Source organism: Colias philodice, chromosome 10, assembly GCF_061535455.1.
Source record: "Colias philodice isolate Cphi_HAF_F1 chromosome 10, ilColPhil1 Martin Lab GWU primary, whole genome shotgun sequence".
Taxonomy (NCBI): Eukaryota; Metazoa; Arthropoda; class Insecta; order Lepidoptera; family Pieridae; genus Colias; species Colias philodice.
In genome coordinates this window covers 3,698,986-3,722,243 of record NC_143095.1, presented here as the reverse complement: position 1 = coordinate 3,722,243, position 23,258 = coordinate 3,698,986, and the positions used below count along the sequence as shown (strand labels likewise).

Here is a 23,258-nt window from a genome sequence, read left to right as displayed (position 1 = left end):
CATTCAACCCGTATTATTATAGTACTCTTTGATTCAACCATTTCATGAAATGACCAAATCTACGATATGGCCACGACACACACTACATACATACTTAGTGGCATAGAGTACCCTTTTATATACGGAAATTTTATATAAATATGCTTAGTGGCCAATAATCTGTCCCAGAAAACGTGGTTCTACCTTGCCCAATAAATAGACATATACCTAGGCCGCACACAACATTTCATAAGAATCGGTCGAGACGTCTCGGAGGAATTTAAAAATAAACACCGCAACACGATAATTTATTTTATTTATTATAAAAGATGTAACTTTTAAACGATAAGTACCTAACTAACTAGGAACACATTCAATTTTGATCACATTACTAAACTATTAATAATTAAGTGCCTAACTACCTACCTACTTCATATCTAGTTAAGTTTTGAACTACAGCAAAACCATTATGTTTTACTAAATAAGTAAGTATCTACCTACTTTCATGTTTCAGCTGATTTCGGAGTTAAGGCCTGAAGTCCTAAAATGGATTTAAAGTTAAAGATATGTATTTAGTCTGTAGTTACACTGTGTAACTACAGACTAAATACATTACACACTCGAAAATGGCTATATCTCGTCAATTGTTCCGAGACTAGTACGTATATAGATACTTACACTAAAAATCATCGACATATTTTGCTGTTTACAAAATTAATTAGAATACAGTTCTAATAAGTAGGTTATAATCATACCAGTGAGTGTGAAATCCCAGTAGAAATGTATAATCTTACTCACATCAAACTTTTTAAAAATCCTTTCGTTGCAGTCAGACTTATACACTGAAGTTCTCTAACAATTAATATCATAATCATAATAATATTATATGTACATATCAGTATTCAATATTTTTTTTTAATTGAAGTCTGAAACCAAACAGATTAAGCAGATATTTTGAAAGCAAAGCACTAAGCAGTGCTTGGGTAACATTGGGTAATAAACTTTGCAAGTTTTACAATACAACGTAAATAATATGTGACATTGTAACAATAAAGAAAGTTAGTTCACATTTCACAAATACTTACATAATAATTAAAACCCTAAGCAATATCCAATTCATAAAACATAACGACAATAATATAAAATTTATTAGTTTGTCAATTCCCGCCAAAATCTGAAGACCCACAGATGAAGTATAGATATCTATAATCTATGCTATGTAGATAATAATAAACTCTGTTTCAACTCTGATTACTCTATGACAAAATATCACCAACTGTGATCACCAAAATATAAATATTTTTTTTCATCCATGTAAGTGTTTTTGTTTGTCCATTTGCATTCGTATTAGCGAAGTGGAAACTTGTTTTTTTTTTGCACATGGTCCGAGGAACATATTATTAGTTTTTCAAAATTATTAGAACAGTATCGAATCATAACATGGCGTTTAAATGAAATAGAATCACAAAATATTAGGTTTTAATAAGAATCAATCTATCAGTGAAACAGTAAAAACAAGAGAATAAAGAATATTATATTATATTGCTGTGAAACTTGTGTGTTGTGAAACAAATAAAATTATTAGGTAGCTATAATGTCTTGTCTAAGTACCAAACTAGCAAATAACCTTAAATTTCAGTATCATAGCAATAAAAGTAATGAGTTTAGTTTTTACATTAACTATAAGTTTTCTTTATAACATAAACCGTTAGATGTGAAAAATATTGTAAAATGTTCCTTGCCTTAACCATAGACCAAAGATCTAAGTCGCACTACATATTAAGTAGCCTGTGATAGCATAACTAATCTGTGGTCGCACTTCAAAAATCAAAGCCGAGTTCGCTTGTCAGTTGTCAAATTGCCAGTTCTTTATTCTTGGTTCTCGAGATAAATCGAGTCTCATAAAATTTATTAATTTTTCTCTCAAATTGACGCAAATAACAACTCGATTATTATTAAGTATTTAATTTAAGGTCAGTTAGAAAAAACTACAAACAAGATTCCTGTAAAGGACATGCCTCCCGTAAAAGATGAAATGATCAGAGAAATTAATTGTTTGGATATAAACCTAACTGAGAAGAGCCCAGCAAAGAATAGTGCACTTGTCGATGTGAGAGCGTGTAATAAACCTGCCGCTAAGGTAAGATTGAAATATATTTCATTTTAAAATACTGATTTGTTTTGCAAGATGAGTTTAAAATATCGATCGCTTCGTTATGATATGAATTTCGGAAAGTTACAATTTAATTGTTTATTTCATTGAAAAGAAATTTCATCTCAGCTCTTGCCTTTAAACTATGAAAGTGATGAGAAGAAAAATTAATTGGTATTTAAATTTAATATTTGACTGTTGTTATTAACCGAAAGAAAAGTTAAATAAAATAAAAACATGTTTAAAAAAGTTAAAAAAACTTAATAATTAATAATAAACACCAATGTAAATAGATAAAATGTCAATGTACGAAACACAATGTAGTCTATTTTCATTTGTTATCTAACTTTATGAATCTGGTCTATTATGTGTTACAAAATTATAAGTAATTATGTAACAATAGTTCATATCTAAGCATTTAAAGTTTGTAGATGTGCTGTCAGTTTCAGTAACGCTTTGGTGCACATCATGCAACTTAAGTACATATTATGTGCTATGTAATTGCTAAGTGTTTGTATTTGAAACACCTTCACATTGTGTTTTTCAGTTCCTTATGAACTAATTCAAATATTTATTTAACAAGTCTTATAAAATTATAAAAATGAATACTTATACCTTTTATTATAAAATAACTCTTGTACAGTAGAATGGAAATTATTGGCTCGTTATTATTTTATATAGTTAGTGCTTTTATAATGCTATATTTTTTGGCTGATTGATGCATGATCAAATTACACTAGTAGCAAGTAAAATTGATTGCAGCTGTTATATTAGGTTTTGTTTCAAAATGCTTTTTGTTATAAAAAGAAAAACTTTGCTACAATGATAAAATTTAAATTCGCACAATTAAAAAATGTATATTTTTAGTCACAAAAACGAAGTTGTAAGTATCTTACTCGTAAAGTAAATCAATCAGTCTTTTCACTTCCTTTTTCCGTAGGATACAAATAGAATATTTTTTAATTATAAGGTTGTTTGCATATTTTTTCATATTAGTATTCTTATAAACCAGTCAAAATATCACCAAACATTGGACTCAGATTATTGTTAGCAATATCTTTCAGAGTATGTTTGACTGTCCACAAACCTTGTAGTTTTATGATGAACAAACAACATTAACCTTAGGAGGTATAGCAGGTATAGCTGTAACCCTGTTCAATAGTTAGTATGACCAAATTTGATGTTAGGGAATACAATATATTAATGGAGATAAATCTCCATTAATATATACTCGCATGATAATTTTGGCGAAACCAAACTTTAATATATTATATTACATGTTGTAGTATATTTTTGTGTACATCATTTTACGATAGTACAAAAACTATGCTGCAAACTTATTTTTTTATTTTATTTGTTAGCTTAGTAGAAATATTATTGTACGTTTAAATACATATTTAAGTAAGGTTTTACGACTTTAACACATGCAAATGGATAACTCATAACACTTATATTAATTATGTAATGATTTCTTCAATGTGAATGTATGAATTGGCAACTTTTTGTTTTTAATTTAACCAAGTTTTCTAATTTTATAACACAAATTTAAATAAATATGAAAGTTCAATCCATCATGTTTTTTTTATCGTAAAATGAACCCGTCTCAATAGATATCTGATTATTATAATGCAAGTGTTTTTATGCAATGGATTGTTTTACTTTAGACGATGGTTAAATGATATACTGCCTATAAACAGATAGTACAATGATTTTAAATTTCTCTCAGCATCAACGGCGGTTACATGTAACATGTTTTCACTTTTTTTTCACCTCCCGCCCGCAGCACGCGTTTGTTCTTAGCGTCACTATAATCACACGTTTAATTGCCATTTCAAACACAAAGCACAAGTAAAGTGTTCAGTAGTTATGTAGAGAATGCTGTCATGATTCGCACAATTTTATGCCTTTTGGTTTCACTGTTTTTTATTAGTTCTGTTTTTTTTATTTCTTTGAACATTTCAGTGGTCCCTTTGCCGCTCGTGATGTGGACGACTGATTTTTATGTTCCTTATGTACTTTATGTTTTATAAAATGCACAAATCGTATTCATAGTTGAGTGCTGGATCTTTGTAGTGCATGCTTAAACGCACCTGAATACCGGCGCCGAAATGACTAACTCGCAGGTTTGTATTTTTTTTAATATCGTTACATTATGTATCTTGAATTTCATCAATGGAGTCTAAACTCGATGTACACGCTTTGAGAGTCTTGTAGTTAGAATTTCACTACAGTTATAAAATTGTGTACCTCCGACTATTTATGAACAAAGAACATTAATTGTCCCAATTCTCGCAAGTAACCCAGACAATTTATTCACAGGCCATTTAAATTATGATAGGTTGAGTAGACTCCTTGTTAATCGTGCGTCTTGGAATATTTTAGAAATGTTTTTTTAATTTATTTTTTTATGAAAAGCTTTATCGTTTTAAGTAGCGCTTTGCAAAGTTAAATTTTTGTTTGTTTTTATGTTTTTGGCAAATGTAGAGGAATGGGTGTTATATTTAAAGAAATTTGTTTATGCATGTACTTAGTACACTCTTTATTCATAGAACTTGAGGGTAGATATGCTGTATAATTATGTAGGTACCTACATACTGTAGTTTAGTACCGACCTATATATGTATATTTTCAATTTTCACATCACATTTTCTATTCTCAAGCTCTATTATCACGTAAATAAATAATAATTAAATAGTTAGAATATATTTTATTTTTCAAAGTAAGCAACAATCAAAACATTTCAGGTATGGTTTCGCGGCGTGAGAAGCTCAAAATTCCGCCATGTTTACGGTGTGCCGTTCAAAAGAGAGCGATGCTATGACAATATAAAAATCACTAGAAATGCGCACGATTCAAATTTTTGCGCGGTAAATCCTAAGTTTGTGGCGATCGTGACAGAGGTTGCCGGGGGCGGCGCCTTTCTTGTTCTACCCTTGGACCATGTAAGTAAACAAATAAATTGTGTACTAGCTTTCTTAGAACGTATAAAAAGTGCTTTATTAAATGATGAGATTTTAATCTGCCGCTTTTGATCCAATTCCAATTTTGTTTGAAAGAGTAAAAAACATCCATCCATTATCTCTTACCAGATATTTTAAGTTAGGAAGGAATACTAGAATTTGCTATGAAATATATATAGTAAAGAAAATATCAACATAAAATACTATTACGTCATTACGTATCATATACAAAAAACTATGAAGGGAATAAATAGCTTGGATTTCCCATTTCCCTTGATGGAGCGGAAGTGTCTAGTCCCCTATGTATTAGTTGCCCCAATTTACTCCTAACTACGTTGACCTTATAGCACTTTAAGGCTTTGTCAGATAGGACGCGTATTTTAGCGCTGCGTAGTAGCGCTACAGCGTCCTGTTTTAACGTCGCGCGAGGCTTCGTCAAACAGAACGCTTTAGCGCGCGTTAGGACATAGCAATTGATATTATTAAAGCTTCATGTTGTTTACATAATTATTACTTACGAACAAAACAAGGTACAGCGATATTAACTCCGGAGTCGGAAGAATTTTTTACTTACCAGTTTCATTAATTTCTTCTCCGATTTGTGCCCACAATTTTGCCTTCATTGATATATCTTTATAGTTTATATGAACTATCCTTCGTATTATATAAGCATGGATATTTTCTAACCAATTCTATCAAATTTTCGGTCATTATGCAGTATTTTATTATTATTTTACGCCTATTAACTCCGACGCTAAAATAAAATTTGTAAAAAAATACAACACCCGACGTTAAAGCGTCCTAACGCCGCGACAGAGCGTTGCGTACTGCTAGCGCCGGCGCTCTGTTTGACGGTATTCTACGATGGTAGTAGAACACATCTTAGCGTCATATCGCGGCGTCAACTTAACGCTCTGACGCGCGCTAAGTACGCGTCCTGTCTGACAAAGCCTTTATTTCGCCCAGCGCCGTGTGTAGTAAATGTAACGAAAACAAAACAAACCGAAGTTTATCCGTCACAAATATTTGCTTACTCCGTGATACGTGATCGCTTATGTCATTTTTTCAAATAGAATCGGTCATGCGACGTGCAATTTTCCATATTTATGTAATAAATGGTCTCCGCTTTCCATATGATATTACTCGATTAATATATGTTGATTGATTACACACATGCATGAAATTAAACACCTCACGCATCGGTCGGGCTAGATGATATTGCCATGCAATCAACCTTGTCCGTTATACGTGTATAATGAATAAACCTGCTATAAATCATCACATTAGCATATTATCGCAATCAAGTAATGTGTCACTTTTCGCACTCATTGTTAACTATGAACTCTCCGTTGAATACAAATGACTTGTACATTTTAAATAATTCCAAGTCTAGAAGAAACTCGACGCACGACGTGAGAATATGAGAGAAAAAATACCTTGATATTAACAGTTAGATTACTTTATCTCGAAGCGCACCTATTGTGTCGAATCGTAACGTAAATTACTTTGGCGATCGCTGAAATCAAGCGTGTCGTTAATACTAATTGGTTCTTCCAAATTAAAACGTCTGCAACTAAAGACATAACTGTCTCGAGATTACAGTTTTAGATTTCGAATCGATTGTTACATGAAACTATCTGAACCGAATATTATTATGTTAGAGTAGGTCGTAGCTATCCAGTAAAAATTACATTTTAATAAAAAATGTACAATGTCTTTAAGTGGATTCGAATCAAAAAATAAAATTTATTTACGTCTCTTCTATCGCTTTTGGTTAACATTATCGATTGTTTTTGTTATTACATCATTCTATTGGTTTATGGTAAACGACGCTATGACATCATCCCTCACTCTCAGTCCCCGGAATCACAGACACAATAGAAAATCTATTGTGTCGCGGCCCGATCGGGCCGCTCGGTGGTCAAGGGGTTTAGTTACTGTATATTCTTACCATTTTGTACGATTTGATAAGTTTCTACAATAGAGGTGTTATTAACTTAACGTTGCAAAAATGTACACACTCTATATAATATAAGACACCTAAACAGTACATTTTTATTTTTATTTCTAAGAACTTAATTTATATTCCAAGCATGTTATGACCCTGGTCTAGGTTTTGGGTAGCTAATGAAATTAGTAGAGCAAAATGGTACGTCCTGAAATATCAGTGGAAATCAGAGGCGGCTCGCCCTAAGGAGCGCTGGTGCAGTGAACTCCCATAAATAATTATAATAAAATCATACTCCTTAATTTAATTATTAACATTAATTATTACTATTTAAAATCAATCGTAATCTTTAAAACTACTGTTAATATCAATGAATATATCCATCATTCCATCATCCCATACACCTGTATAATACCTACTGTATTATGTAACGCGCGAAGCGGTGCGCTCACGATTGCGCTCCAATGAAAAAAGATTTAGTACATTTCCTATACTCTGTCCATTATATTATTTGCTTTTTGACAGCTTCACGCCTATGTTTAATTGAATTGTCTATGTTAAAATGTCATACAAGTAATTATCGTACTTCATGGACAGGTCCCGCCCACTTAGTGATGCCTACACAGAATTATTCAATGATGGGTCGATAGATTAAAATAATCGATAGAAATACTTTGTAAAATATATCCGATACAGAAAAACTTTTCTATTATGTTATATAATTTAAACGTAAAGACAACCAAATTGTAAGATAGAAACCAATAAATAATAAAATATTAGTTTAGTTTAGTTTTAACATACAATGCATAGATATGTGGTCTTATTATTACATATCTTATTAGTACGTTTACGTTGTAATTATTATTTACGTACCTGATTCGATTTATGATAATATTTTGAATTTATAATTGAAATGGTACAACAGTCGATAATCTTTTGAACATCACTTCTGGTATCACCCGTCGAGCTGTCAAAAAGCAATTCTTATAGTGGACAGACTATAATACGAAATCCAATAGGAGTGAAAGAGAGGGTTTTGCCAGAGCCCTGCGCGTGAAACAAAAGATTTTCTATGGAAAAGTAGCAAAATTCGGTGCGCCGCACCCGCAAACGTTGCCGGTTCGTTTTTACCGCCCGGCAGGACAGCGATTGCGACGTTGCCAGTTGCTACGTCTATAATATAAACAAACACTCGACTCTCGAGTCAACTTCAATGCACGCGCGCGATTCATGCAATTTTCTAATTAAAATTATAAAATACGTGTTGAAATAGCCTGTACTTATCAGTATTACTTGTGAGTGTTAAAATGAACAATAATTATAATGTGGCGTTCATTAAAAAGTGTGATAAAACGTTACAAATTCGGCTTGAATGTAAAGCTAAGGGACCGCCACGGCCTGAACTTGATCTTACGCAAAAATGTACGACAAAAACGAAAACATAATATGCGCGTGTGTTTAAATCTGAACAATATGTAAAAAAAACCGTGGTTGTGTGGTTGTGATGAAAGCAACAACAGATATTTACGAATGTCTTGTCGCTTTAAGTTATAGATATTTTTGCACACCAAAAAGAAAGACGTATGTAGGTATTTCCTTTATAGGTAATTTTTTTGATAAATGTACTGCATGCTTTACACCATGTATTTTCAGTGTTTTATTTCAAGTGAACACCCATAAAATTTTGTCACGAGCCGCCTCTGGTGGAAATATTTGAACACGTAGAATAAAATCATTTAGATTTAGGTTTGTTCCATCGAACAAATGAAGAATAAATATTGAGTGACATAAATATGATGATGTAAGAACTGTGCACACGTAATGTTTTTCGTAAATGTTAACTGTGTTTCTACAGTAACCGAAATTTTATTATTTTGCAGTACAAATTCCCAATTTATAAGCATTTTATAGATGACCTACTTGTATTAAAAGTGCTGAGTTAAAATATGTATAGTCAAAAATAATCCTGCTATAAACGCGAAGTTTGTAAGAATGTATGGATGTGTATTTGTTACTCTTTCACTCGAAAACCAATAAACGGAATTTTATCATACTTGCTTGTGTACAAGAACAACAAAAGCTATAACGAATACTTGCTTTTGTTCTCACAAAATAAAATAACAGTAACATATAAATAACAAGATTTCCGCCCGCGGCTTCGCCCGCGTTTTCAAAGGAAAACCCGCATAGTTCCTGTTCCCGTGGGATTTCCGGGATAAAACCTATCCTATGTGTTAATCCAAGTTACCCTCTATATGTGTGCTAAATTTCATTGTAATCGGTTCAGTAGTTTTTACGTGAAAGAGTAATAAACATCCATACATCCTTACAAACTTTCGCCTTTATAATATTAATAGGATTATCTTTCCAGACTGGTCGTCTAGACTTCAATGCGAGTCGGGTAACTGGCCACAAAGGGCCCGTACTGGACATCAAATGGAACCCCTTCAATGATAACATCATTGCGTCTTGCTCCGATGATTGCACGGTAATTTTGGTGCTTCTAATATATACTAATAAGAAAATGTGTTAATCTCAGGAATTGTCTGTCTGTCTGAACAAGAACTGTCTTATTTGAAAAAATATTTAGGGCCGGCGCCCACTGCCGGCACGGCACGGCATGGCACGGCAGAGCATCCCGCGGCGTGCAATGGCATCCCGCGGCATGCCGTGGCATCCTGCTAAAAGCCCCACTAATGCTGCATAAGTTTCAACCTTATTTCAACTAGCTAGCAATCATAATTCCTCGACCCCAAAGCAAGACACGTCATGCCGCCGCATCCTGCGGCGTGCCGCGTCATGCTGCAGCATCCTGCGATACGTCGCGGCATCGTGGCATCGAAATAAAGTAACTTGAATTCTAAACTGATTGAAATAAGATTCAAAATAACTTCATTAGTAATAAAATCCTCTGCCCTGCCATGCCACGCCGTGCCGGCAGTGGGCGCCGGCCCTTACGTGTTCATAAGTTATAATATTGTCATCACGCAAATACCAATTGGAGAGGAGAAATGCAGGTAAAACCGCGGAACACAGCTAGTTTTTCATGAAACAACAATTGTATCAGCATCACAATAATCTGAAAGTTGAGATACGAGTTATTTTACATGAAACCAATTTTAATATTTTATGCTTTCTGAAAATTTAAATGACTAGCAATTTCTGCTCAGCAGCTACACCATAGATTGAATTGAATTGTGTTGTATCGATCTTGTTCCAAATCCTTTATCATTTTGTTTATCAAGCACTTGAAACTATCAATATAATGAAAACATACGCACATGCGATGATATAAGCCCTGATGTTTTTACTTATAACAGTATAGGTACAACCGTGTGATATATTTGTTTTAATTGCCAATGATATCACCGTTCTGGTGTCATATTTTAATCGTATTTGTTACAAGACTATATAGACTGTATAGACCATAGTATAGCTTATAGGTACAACATTACATAGTCAGCACTTAATAATGTGAATACAAGTATCTTAAAATGAATATAAGTATCTAACTGTAAAATTACCATGTGTCGATTTTTTAAAGCATCATGTTATATTATCACTGCTTGACTTCATACAAAGGTATAATAATAACATTTATATCAAAATCCCTGCTATGTGTATTATCATTTCACGCTCGGCATATTTTTTCTCTCGAAATTATATAGAGTAACGATGACTCAGCAGTTTATGCCTCGAATATAAACTGTACTTCGGAGGCTCGACGAGAGTATAGTTTTTTATTTTTTAATGCTCGGGCAACGCGTCCATACCACCTGAGAAGAAGACATTGGCTTACTGAATACAAAAAATAAACATTTTAATAGAATTGACATCATAGAATCATAAAAGGAGAAAACGTAAATGTATTAAAAGATGCATAAAAATAACAAAACATTTGTATACAGTTTACATACTTTCAACTTCAGAGCCTATATAGAGATGAATTGTGTCGCGTATCATTCAGAAAGGTTTTTTTTTACAGTATTAATAATTTATTAATATTATTAGTATTAATCTCTTATTTTATCATTTTATGAAAGACTATAAAACAACAAAACATATGCCTGGTGACCTAAAATACAGGTAATTTTTATTACCTAGTTATTAATTATATGTATGTACCTACTGAAAATGTGTAGACTTATTTTATGTATTTAATGTGAGAGTCATAAACACTTTTTTATGGTAGAATCTAATAAATATTATTTGATTGTCAAACAGGTGAAACTATGGCATATACCAGACGGTGGTCTATCCATGCACCTAACCGATTGGCTCGTAGAACTGCACGGCCATAAGCGAAGAGTGGCGTACATCGAATGGCATCCGACCGCTGAAAATATCCTGCTCAGCGCTGGTTTTGATTATTTGGTAAGGTTTTTTTTAAGTATTTCTTTGTATTTAGAGTAGTTATTGTACAGTGTTTTCTATAGTGAAAGTTGTTTTTCACTGATACTCGAAAAAAAAGGACGCAAGAGGCGTCAAGTTGTTGTCAAATTTTTGCGTTTTCTTTTTATCAATAACTAGCCTCCTCATGATTATTTCAAAATGTACACTTGAAATGTGAATTACTTTTACCAAATTATGGAAGCAGAAAAAAAAGAAGAATAAGGTACTTATGTATTTTTTAATCCACTCATATAATAAATCCTTGTCAATTTGAATAGAAATAATGATCCGTTTTTGCCACACTGTCAGATGTTATCAGGTAGATGTACTGAACATTATCAAGATCAATGTAGAATATGGGGTTAATGGCTTAGTGTATTAGATATCTATTTATCTAACATTTGAAATACAAGTAGTGGAACTGTTCAAACTCAAACATTAAACTCAAACTCAAACATTAATTTATTCAATTAGACTACTATTTAGTAGCACTTTCGAATCGTCATTACATAAGTATTTTTAACATTTACCACCGATTCGGAAAGCAGTATCTATGGAGAAGAATCGGCAAGAAACTCCATAGTTGCTCTTTTGCTGTTAACCCACTAAATTTAACAAAACAAAAACATGATACGAGGAGTATTTATCAAAATGTTTATTGTGGACAGTCATACTTTAATCCCATAAGTTAACTCATTTCAATGTTTCAATGAAGTGATAAAATTATTGGTATAATTTAATAAGTACAGTAGAATCCGTTTATTATGACTCCGCCTATATTGACCAACCGGTTATTATGACGTAATTGCACTACGAAGTTTGGTTTTCATATAAAATTCTTTATAAAAAAGTCGGATATATTGACTTCCCTTACAGTGACATGCCGCTTATTATGACCCATTTTTAATAAATTATGTCTGGTTATAATGACCGGCATGATTCTTTACACCTTCGATAATCTTCGTTGATTCTCGACGACGCGGACGTTCCGCACGTGGATCGTTTTTGTTTTGAATCTCAGTGAGTAATTGACGGTTGAACATTAGTGCTAAGGAACAACTCGAAAGTGATGGGGAAGAGGAAGTCGAGGAATCACCATTACCTACCGCAGAAGAGGCATTAAAAGCTGCAGAATTATTATCACGATTTGTTCACAGCAATATTGAAAATGATAATTTGACCATAGCTATGTCTTCTATACACAATAGTATTAGAGACTGTTTTTACAATAAAAGGAAAAAACAAAAGCAGACAAAAATTACAGTGTACTTACAGTAAAAAATACACTTGTATGTGTTATTATAATAATCTGCTGATTACGTGCAATTTTGATTTTGATTTAATATGTACGTATACATATGCAGGTATACTATGTTTCTCTATTAAAATACTTAAATACATACATATTTACATAAAAAAAGATTTTTCATTTCACATAACGCTTTGTATGACGTCCGCTTATTATGACGTGTTTGTCGATTCCCTTCGATGTCATTATAAACGGATTCCACTGTATTATGTTTATATTTGAAAATTGTATGTATCGGATCGTATGATTTTCTCGTAGAAAAAATACTTACGTAACTAAATTCAATTAGATTCAACGAAAGTAAAAAAAAAATGTTTCTCTGAACCGGTGTTATTTGCCTCACATAAATAAATATAAAAAAAAAGATTTTATAAGTTCTTTTGTTAGATTTAAATTTTTTAGCAATTATTATGCTCAAGCAAGCAGAAACAAATCCAACTTGTCAAAAATCATTAAAATCCGACGTTAACATATTTTTGTTTTGTTTATTATGTTTCAGGTAGTTACGCAACTTAAAAAATAAATTAAAATGTTTCAGATTTTTGTATGGGATGTTGGTAAAGGGGAGGCTGTAAAAGTGATCGACTGCCATAGTGACGTCATCTATTGCATGTCATTCAACCGGGACGGCTCGCTCTTGGCCACCACGTGCAAGGATAAGAAGCTGCGAGTGATCGAACCGAGGCGCGGTATTGTGCTCTCTGTGAGTATTGGAAGATATATTACCTAAATACAAGTATTAAAACATTACTTAATATTTTATAAGTATGTTTAAATGCTTAAAATTATGTAACCAATTAAAACGTTGTGTAATTGAAATGAATAAGAGTTAAATAATAGCGATTTTACTTCCTAATTTGATAAAAATGTGATTTAAATAATTTTAAAATTACATAATCTTTTATGTTGGAAACATAAAAAATCTGCGCCCGTAAATAATCTACATATAATTTTTCAGGAAGGACAATGCCACACGGGCACGAAAGCGTCCAAATGCACGTTCCTCGGGAACCAAGGGCGCGTTCTCACCACGGGCTTCTCGCGGTACAGCGACCGGCAGTACGCAGTGTGGGAGCAGCACGACCTCGCGCGCCCGCTCGTGTGCGAGACCATCGACAGCTCCTCCGGCGTCGTGTTCCCGTACTACGACTATGACACTAATATGGTGAGCAGTAAGGTCCACATTGGCACTGCGCAGTGTGGGAGCAGCACGACCTCACGCGCCCGCTCGTGTGCGAGACCATCGACAGCTCCTCCGGCGTCGTGTTCCCGTACTACGACTATGACACTAATATGGTGAGCAGTAAGGTCCACATTGGCACAGACAATAGTAGAACTCCGGCTACCTGTAGATGTGTGTACAACTTTGACTCTTATATCGTGAGTACGAAGGTCCACATTAGCGCTGTGTTACCTGCGAGCGTCGACACGACTTGGCGTCTCCTATTTTTGTATATCTTCAAAATCTATTTCATAGATTAATTTCATGATGACTATGTACGAATATTTATTGATATTTGCAGGTTTATCTCGCGGGCAAGGGAGATGGCAACATTCGGTACTATGAAGTAGTTGATGAAGCGCCGTATGTTCATTTCCTCAATCAATTTCTATCTGGCAACCCACAGGTAATGATCTTATTAAATAATTATTTGTTTTTAATTCATAACTTAGAAACATTTGAAGCAGTGATTTTAATAAAAAAAAAACTTACCCAAATGACAAAACTATTAGTTAAGGTATTAGATAATTAATTGGATGCCATAATGTTGCATTCATGTTTTTCTCTCTTCAAGAATCGTAATACTTTCTTTTAAACCCAATTAATAATGTGCCGAGCCAAGTATAAATAATAAAGAGCCATTATGTTTTGAAAAATTGTCCCATATAAAATAAATAAATAAACTAATAATATATGTATAAATATTTCAGCGCGGTCTAGGCTTCATGCCGAAACGTGGTGTGAACACAGCGGCGTGCGAAGTATTCCGCTTCTACAAGTTGCATACTTCGCGTGGCCTCTGCGAACCGATTTCCATGATTGTGCCGAGGAAGTCGGATTGTTTCCAGGTAATATAATATAATAGCGATATAAGATATTATAATATTGCAATTTTTTTTAGTTGTACGATAAGTATAGATTTCACCGATTGTAATATGGATAAAAGATTGACAGCTATTTGAATGCATAGAGAAAAAAATATAAATGAACTCTACATGATTGATTTTGATTTAATGATAATGGATCGTCTCCCGTACGTTTTTAATGTTCCCTTCACGTGTCCCAATGCTTATTATATATTAATTGCCCTTGTATTCGTATCAAAAATTGTTAAATAAAAATGATGACATCCAATTCTGCGATCAATGTGAAAAATAACCTTATTATTGTATTTCATTCTTACTTAAAACTAGGGATGCGCCGAATACCGAATACATATTCGGTATTCGGCATATTCGGCATCTTTTTCACTATTCGTATTCGGCCGAATTATTCGGTTTAGGTGCCGAATATATTCGGTATGAGTATTTCTACTTTCTTGGCTATAGAACTAAATAAATAACTTCATATTATGAATGATTTTTGTCATACTATACACAAGTCAAAGAAATCCTATGAAGAATGTGTTGAACCTAAGGTAGGGTAATTGCGCTGGTTTGCCGTCCAGCTTCAGTTTTCGTCCATTTGACTGACCTGCTACAATCACGTGCGTAAAACTTGAATACAAGCCTACTTTCCCACACCAGTTGCGAAGTGTACCATTTGAGAAGTGCACCAGTTGCTAAGTTCACCATTTGAGCATGGTGTACAAGTTGAGAAGTGCTCCAAATGCGTCAAACCCGTAACAGGGTGCCTAAAATCTAAATTATTATAAAATCTTAACTCTCTAATTTCTAGTTCTTTTGTTGCGTTTATAAAGCCTAATCGACCGCAACGAGCACGGTGATTGGCATACAAAAATAGCAAATTTAATCAAATTCGTTATTCGAGAAAATCGGCCAACGGTACTTCAAATAAGCATATTACATTTACCAGCCGCCTTGAAATTATTATACGTTACTGTAAAAACATTTCGATAGCGCGTTCTAAGTGACGCCTAGCGACATCTATCGCAACGTATCGAAGTTAAACTCTGGCATAGTTTCAGCAATAGGTATAGGTAAATATAAAATAAAACAATCATTACATTTCAGATCAACGTTTATTTTGTAAATTTACATCAACATAATTTAATCATGTTTATTATTAGCACTTAGTCAGTATTTAATATTTATTATACTTTAAATCCTGAAGTCTGAAGACAATGCTTTTAGTCCCAATAGAATATGACATTATTTTTTTAAACTATAGTCAACATTCACTGGCACTGCGCCCTACTCCACCACGAGAAATAACACAATCACACAAATTACACTTAACTTTTGTTTTGTCATCTTGCATTTCATCAAAAAAGTCCCAAGCTCGCGATCTTTTACTTTCATATTGCAAACACTAACTTAAAGTAAAAATATAAAACTTTTAAACAATATAAAAAATTTAATTTTTTTTTTGTTTTAATTTGTAACGTATTCGTGCGATGTTTCAACACAACTGAGACGGCTCACGGCACGGAGTGCGCGGGCGATATACGCGTGTGGCGGGCGGTGAGGTAAGGCTCGCTCGCCACCGAGCCAGCAGCTACAGGTATATTAAGAAGAGCTGGAACGTCAACACATTTACACATTGCACATGTTAGGCCGGGAGATACTGACACAAAATTTCGGGCCATTTGTAACAGGATGGCGGTCTAGAGGGGTCTTAGTACGCAATGACAAAAATAAAAATGATGGTCAGAACGCTGGTACCGGCGGACTAGTCGCGTGGGCGTTAGTCACACTCGTCGGAAAAACAGCGAAAGTCCAACGATTTGTAACACAAAAATTTTAGAATTTACCGATAGCCCTTAAAAAAGATGTAGGCGGTAGTGTCATGCCATACAGTTACGATGTGACTTACAGTCCGCCATACCGACGTGAATGCGTTGATTTAAAAAAAAACAATTCAACCATTTGTACCGAGCTCACTTTTGCACAGGTAACCATCGTCGTGCAGCCATTTACTAAAATTGCCATGCCATACTTTTCGGACGATTCCAAATGGTCGCCATACCGCGGAAAAGTCAAACGATTTGTAAATCGTTTGACTTTCGCTATTTATCCGACGAGTTCGACTAACGCCCACGCGACTAGTCCGCCGGTACCAGCGTTCTGAGTTCTGACCATCATTTTTCTTTTAGTCATTGCGTAATAAGACCTCTGTAGAACCGCCATTCTGTTACAAATGACCCGAAATTTTGTGTCAGTATCTCCCGGCCTATGTATGTGTCATATTTTGCAATTGTTTATAAATACAGGGTGATGTAATTGGTGTAGTACGAATATCTAAAAATCTATGAAGAATTTTGTGATACAGTAAATGGAAGAATTATAGACTATTTTACAGTATTTAATAAAATCATTTAATTTTTTGTTCATTTTCATTAGAAATGTCAATTTTTCTCACCAAGGTGGAAATTTGGATGATAAGGATCTTGTTAGAAAAATATAAATTTTGACTAAAATCGGCATTTTTTTTTTTCAAAAATCAAATAACTAATTAATAATCAGAGTTATCACATTATTAAAAAAAATAAGCCAAACTATACACAATTTTTACCTACTTGATGCAATCCTCAAAGATCTCAACGCAATAGAGTTACTATGGGGCATAATTAAAGGGAAAGTAGCATCACAAAATGTGAACTTTAACTTGAAAACTGTGTAAGAATTATTTAGAAAGGAAGCAAATGCTATTAGTCTGGATATGTTTAGTGACGTTTGGAGAAAGTTCTTCGAGCGATGAAAGTTACAGTGAAGTAGAAGATTACGATTATGATTAAATAGATTCTTCTTCTTCTCTATAGATACTGCTTTCTGAATTGGTGGTAAATGTTAAAACTGTTAAACTGTTATGACGATTCAAAAGTGCTTCTAGAAGAAGTCTAATTGTATAAATGTTTGAGTTTGAGTTTAAAACCAATAGTGTGAAAATTATACAATAAACATGTAACATATATTTGTTAGCGCGTATTGGTAGGTATTACGTACTTACTACAAATATAATATTTCTTAGATATCTTTACTCGACCAAAGTCAGGAATTTAATTATTATTTGATAATTGAATGATTATTAATACTTTTATCCAATTGATTATTATTAGAATAAATAATTAACTTCATCAATTGATTTACTTTTAAATTATAATTTTACAGGTAAATTATGAGAGCTTTCATAAGTAATTATATTTGCATATACATATCTACAACGCACCCATTTTACAATTCAAGTCTAAAATGAAACTAGAGTCGCATTTATTTTTGAACATACTGTAAGTGAAATTGCATAAGTGTGAGTACTGTGAACATGCCAGCTTTCCCTAATTGACCGATACTTGCGACCCGTTAGAACCGGTTTACGCATCAAAACACGTCAAAACATTGAACCGAATAATTCAGCCGAATATTCGGTTCGGTGAAACCACTATTCGGCGCATCTCTACTTAAAACCAAACTATATACTAAAGTTAACACAAAAACAGGAGGACCTATACCCGGATACAGCGGCTCCCCAACCTGCTCTCAGCGCACGAGATTGGCTCAGCGGCATGAATGCACCACCACTGCTCATTAGTTTGAAGACCGGTATGTATTTATGTACTTTATTTTGAACTAGCTTACCGCCCGCGGCTTCGCCCGCTTTGTCTAAAACCTAATAAATTATATACTAAAACCTTCCTCTTGAATCACTCTATCTATTAAAAAAAATCGCATCAAAATCCGTTGCGTAGTTTTAAGATTTAAGCATACAAAGGGACAGGGAAATAGGGACAGAGAAAGCGACTTTGTTTTATACTATGTAGTGATTATGTTTGATATTGTTGACATCGTACGAGAGATCGCATGGGTTGGTTTTCTTTTACTTTTGTAACAATTTAAAAACGTTTTGTGTCTAATATACTTAGTTATATATTAATTATTACAATTCGAACTCAAACATATTTAATAAATTAGACTTCTCGTAGAAGCACTTTTGAATCGTCGTATTTTTAACATTTACCACCAATTCATAACATTATTCATAGCAATGATTCAACCTTGTGCGCAGATTATTCAGATTTCTCGTATGTACAATGCCTATTTCATTGAAATTATTATGTAAAAAAATTAGTTTAAAAACTTTCATTTATAAAAAACTAGTTTTCCGTCCGCGGCTTTGCACGCGTTTTCAAAGAAAAACCCGCATAGTTCCCGTTCCCGTGTGATTTTCGGGATAAATCCTATTCTATGTGTTACTCCAAATTACCCTCTATATTATGTGTGCTAAATTTCATTGTAATCGGTTCAGTAGTATTTGTGTGCAAGAGTAACATACATCCATCCTCACTTTCGCATTTATAATATTAATAGCACAAATATTGACTTGATTTCATTATTTCATAGGTGTAACAATATCAACGCACAAACCGCGGCAGAACAACAAGAGCGCGCCGGCCTTACAGCCGCAGGACGCGAACAACCGCAAGAAGTTCGCGTTCCTGTCGCGTGAGACCACGCCCGACTACCGCCCGCTGGCCACCTGGCAGACGGAGCATAACGATACTGATGTGCAGGTAACACGAGATAATAATAATAACACTTCATGCTTGTTAAAACCGCACAAGTAGCGCCAAAACAACAAAAGTGCACCGGCTCTGCAAAAAAGTGAATTTTCAAAAGTAACTAAATATATTATGCTATCAGCAAAAATGTTAATTTTATTAATTACTAGCTTTCCGCCCGCGGCATCGCCCGCGCAGTCATAGAAAAACCCGTATAGTTCCCGTTCCCGTGGGATTTCCGAGATAAAAACTATCCTATGTCCTTTCTCGGGTATCAAAATATCTCTATACCAAAGTTCATGCAAATTGGTTCAGTAGTTAAGGCGTGATTGAGTAACAGACAGACAGACAGAGTTACTTTCGCATTTATAATATTATATTATAGTATGGATTATTATGAAGCCTTCATAGTTGTTACAACGTGTTTTTGTACATTTTTATGAGATATGTTTGTTGAGGACTTTTGATTTGATCGTCTGGACGTGTCAAGGAATAACTAGCAATTTTCAAATTTTACACGATTTCCGTTAATTTTACTAGTCGGACTATTATATCGTTCCTATTAAACAAACTCGCGATTCGTATATAATTTATCATATAAGAAATTAAAACCTTCAAATTCATCAAATCACAAGGTTTAAACGATATCAGCAACTAATTCTCGTCACCTAGTACCCACAACACAAGCCTTAAATTAAGGCTTAGACTGAGAAAAATTGTTCATTTTATTTGGAAAATAATTTGGGGCGAGGGGGCCTCCACTCCTTTGTTGCCCCGAGGCCTCTGGACCTCTAAATCCGGCCCTGGCCTTAATTGAGCTTACTGTAGCTGTGGGACTAGGTCGATTTGTGTAATAATGTCCAAACCACATATGTGTTATTTATTTATTCTGATTAAAACTAAACTAATTATTGTATTTTTTACGAACAGCAGGTAACGGAGAAATCGGCGAAAACGAGCGCTAACCAAAGTGCAAAGTTCCACCAATTGCAGCGCATGTTCGGCAAGCAGCCCGCCGGCGATGAGCCCGTGCCGCTCTACAAGCAGATCAGTCAAGGAGACGTGTTTACTACTGAACAAGAGGTATATCACTATACACGTACAAACATACACTTGCATTCACTTATATCTACACTAATATTATAAAGAGGAAAACTTTGTTTGATTGTTTGATTGTAATGAATAGGCTCATAAACTACTGGACCGATTTTGATGAAATTTGGCACAGATAGTCTTTAGACCCTGAGAAAGAACATAGGCTACCTTTTATTGCGAAATATGTACCACGGGCGAAGCCGGGGCAGACCGCTAGTGAACATACATATGCCATACATGCACTTTTATACACTTCCATTCAAATAAACACACACAGCAATAACGTTTTTGTGCTTGCAAATAGGACTTACTAATTCAAATTTCAAATTAAAATATTTTATTTCACAAACATGGGTACAATTCCGATGTTAGGCAATCATTAAGTCCAGCCATATCCTTCCTGTCCAGGCAGATGAAATTACAATCCAAATCACTACTATTAGCAATTAATAATGATATCCTAAAAGTACAATATTATAAATCAAATACATTAATAAAAGGAATGCACAATTAATGGTTATTATACATACACATACATACACATGAATGACGCACGTTTATACAGAAAGCACGTATATTGTGCGTACACATACGCAACAACACGCACCATACACATCATACAAACCACATATTTAGTACATATATACACCACACACGCACGCATTATAAGTACTCAAACATGCAGTATACGCACACAGCAAAGACTTGAATGGTACTCAATACATGCACATTTTACATACAGGCACATTCATTATTTCAAGTACTTTCCCTCCAGGGCCCATCGAAAATTTCCACACTGTATAATTATACACACAACACAGACATGCATACTTCACTTATACTTAGTCATGTACACATAAACTCATTAATATTCATATTGTTAATTTATAACATATTATTTTTTGTAACCAAATACTTAATTTTGAAAATATTGTAATAATATTTATATTTCAGTTACGACTCGCGTTCAACCGCCAAGGCGAAGAATTGCGCATTGTAAAACGGCAGCTACAAATCAGTCAACAACGTGTGCGTGAATTGGAACAACATATCGCCATGTTGCAAGCTAAGACTCCACAAAACTGAATTAAATATTGTAAATCCAACGCGATTTACACTTAAATGTTCGGCTTTAGTACGCCTTTGAAATGTTTCCCCTGTTTGCATTATGGCTTTTATTTCAATTCACATATTGACTGTGATTGGTCGACTCAAATTATGTGATCCTAAATTGCTGTTTATTTGCGTTGTTTCTCATGTTCTGCAATATATGAGTCTTAATCGAACGGGCTAAAACGCTAGTTTTTTTAGATCTTAAGGTATATCAACAGTTTTAAGTTGGTTCATTAGCCATTTATTTAGGCTTAAGCATTCGTCGTTCACTTAGTGTTGTGGCTGGCCACAAACTATGCTTGGCTTAAGTTGAATAATAATTATTATTAGGCCTTATTTTTACAATGTGTGATTTTTTTCACTTTGCTATGATGTATGTGATTTTTAATGTTGTGTTAGTGAATGTGTTTTAATGTGACTATTTTAATTCATTTTGTATTATATTATTTTGATTAAGTATTGATTTATAATGAAGATTTTAGTTTTTATATATGTATCTAATTGTTTTAATAATGCTTTCATGGTTAGTATGTATGTATTACATATAATTATGTATGAAATCGTATTTACACAGTAGAATCGAAAACCGATTTGTTCAGGAACAATGAATATATTACAAATGATTGGGCACAAAACTTTTAACGTTAATTCCAATATTTTTTAATAAATGCGTGGCCTATATAACTGTCTCGGCTAACTCGACTGAAGCACTATGTGATAATTTCATGACATTCAAAGAAATTCGAAGTGGTTGTGTATTATATGTGGCCATTTTTGTTTCATGACAAAATCATACAATAATTTTAATGTATGTGCAATTCAATTCCAGGGTTTTTTATCTATAGTTAAGTTTATGCACTGTTTGGAATGCACGAAATTGTATTTTATTTCAATTTCATCGATTTGATTTATTGTTAGCAATGATTTAGTCTGAATAACTTTCACTTGTTTGTGTTATTTTATATTATTAAGTTTACTATTTTTGTTAGGTAGCATTGTATGATCATTTTTGATAGTAGATTTATATATTTTAAGGTTTTGATACTTTATATTTCTTGATCTTGTATTCCTCAATGCATTTTATTTCAATGAAAGTTTATGTTGTGAATGTTCTTCAATGGTTTATGAAAACTCAAAAAATATTGTACAAAAAAGTTACCTGAACAATTTTTATAATCTACATTAGCTTTAGATTTTAACATTATTTAAGAAGTATTTTAATAGGTGCTAGATTTAACAAGCCTTGAGCAAAATTATATTAAATTTTATTTCGTGGCCTTTAATGACATTTGAAATGACAATTTGTTGGAAGGATGTTTATTCATTGCGAAATGTGGATACTTACAAATTAATGAAACAGTAGTATGATTTTATCAGTAGATTATGTTAAAATGACGAAATATTTTTTGTACCCAGATTGTACTGTAATTCACAATAAATTTGGTAGAAATTTCTACACTTTGACATTCCAATATTAAAACATTGATAAACTTTATCAAGTGAAACGATTGAAAGTATTATAGCATATTAGCTGAGATAGTTTAGTTTCGCTAAGTCGATGTTAATATTTATTGTGTATTTTTATATCAAGCTTGTGTAGCACAAATTTTCAATAAATATTCGAACCTTGTGG

The 23,258-nt window shown here is 33.5% G+C and overlaps 1 protein-coding gene across 1 annotated transcript; it reads left to right on the top strand.

The window, feature by feature from the left end:
- The first annotated feature begins 1,827 nt into the window (after positions 1-1,827).
- LOC149485109 (coronin-2B-like) lies at positions 1,828-23,255 on the top strand. The gene is made up of 12 exons (XM_089699765.1): positions 1,828-2,119; positions 4,876-5,073; positions 9,411-9,527; positions 11,264-11,413; positions 13,279-13,443; positions 13,699-13,905; positions 14,264-14,368; positions 14,673-14,810; positions 18,359-18,461; positions 19,260-19,429; positions 20,348-20,500; positions 21,467-23,255. Exons 1-12 carry the CDS (start codon positions 1,994-1,996, stop codon positions 21,596-21,598), a joined length of 1,764 nt encoding a protein of 587 aa, XP_089555891.1. The 5' UTR covers positions 1,828-1,993; the 3' UTR covers positions 21,599-23,255.
- Positions 23,256-23,258: the final 3 nt, after the last annotated feature.

What these genes read in the sequence shown, in the direction of transcription:
- LOC149485109 (XM_089699765.1), top strand. Translation starts at nt 1,994, where the DNA reads ATGCCTCCCGTAAAAGATGAAATGATCAGAGAAATTAATTGTTTGGAT. An exon ending in GGCGCGGTATTGTGCTCTCT is followed by an intron (nt 13,444 to 13,698) that starts GTGAGTATTGGA and finishes ATAATTTTTCAG; the next exon opens with GAAGGACAATGCCACACGGG. An exon ending in ACGACTATGACACTAATATG is followed by an intron (nt 13,906 to 14,263) that starts GTGAGCAGTAAG and finishes TGATATTTGCAG; the next exon opens with GTTTATCTCGCGGGCAAGGG.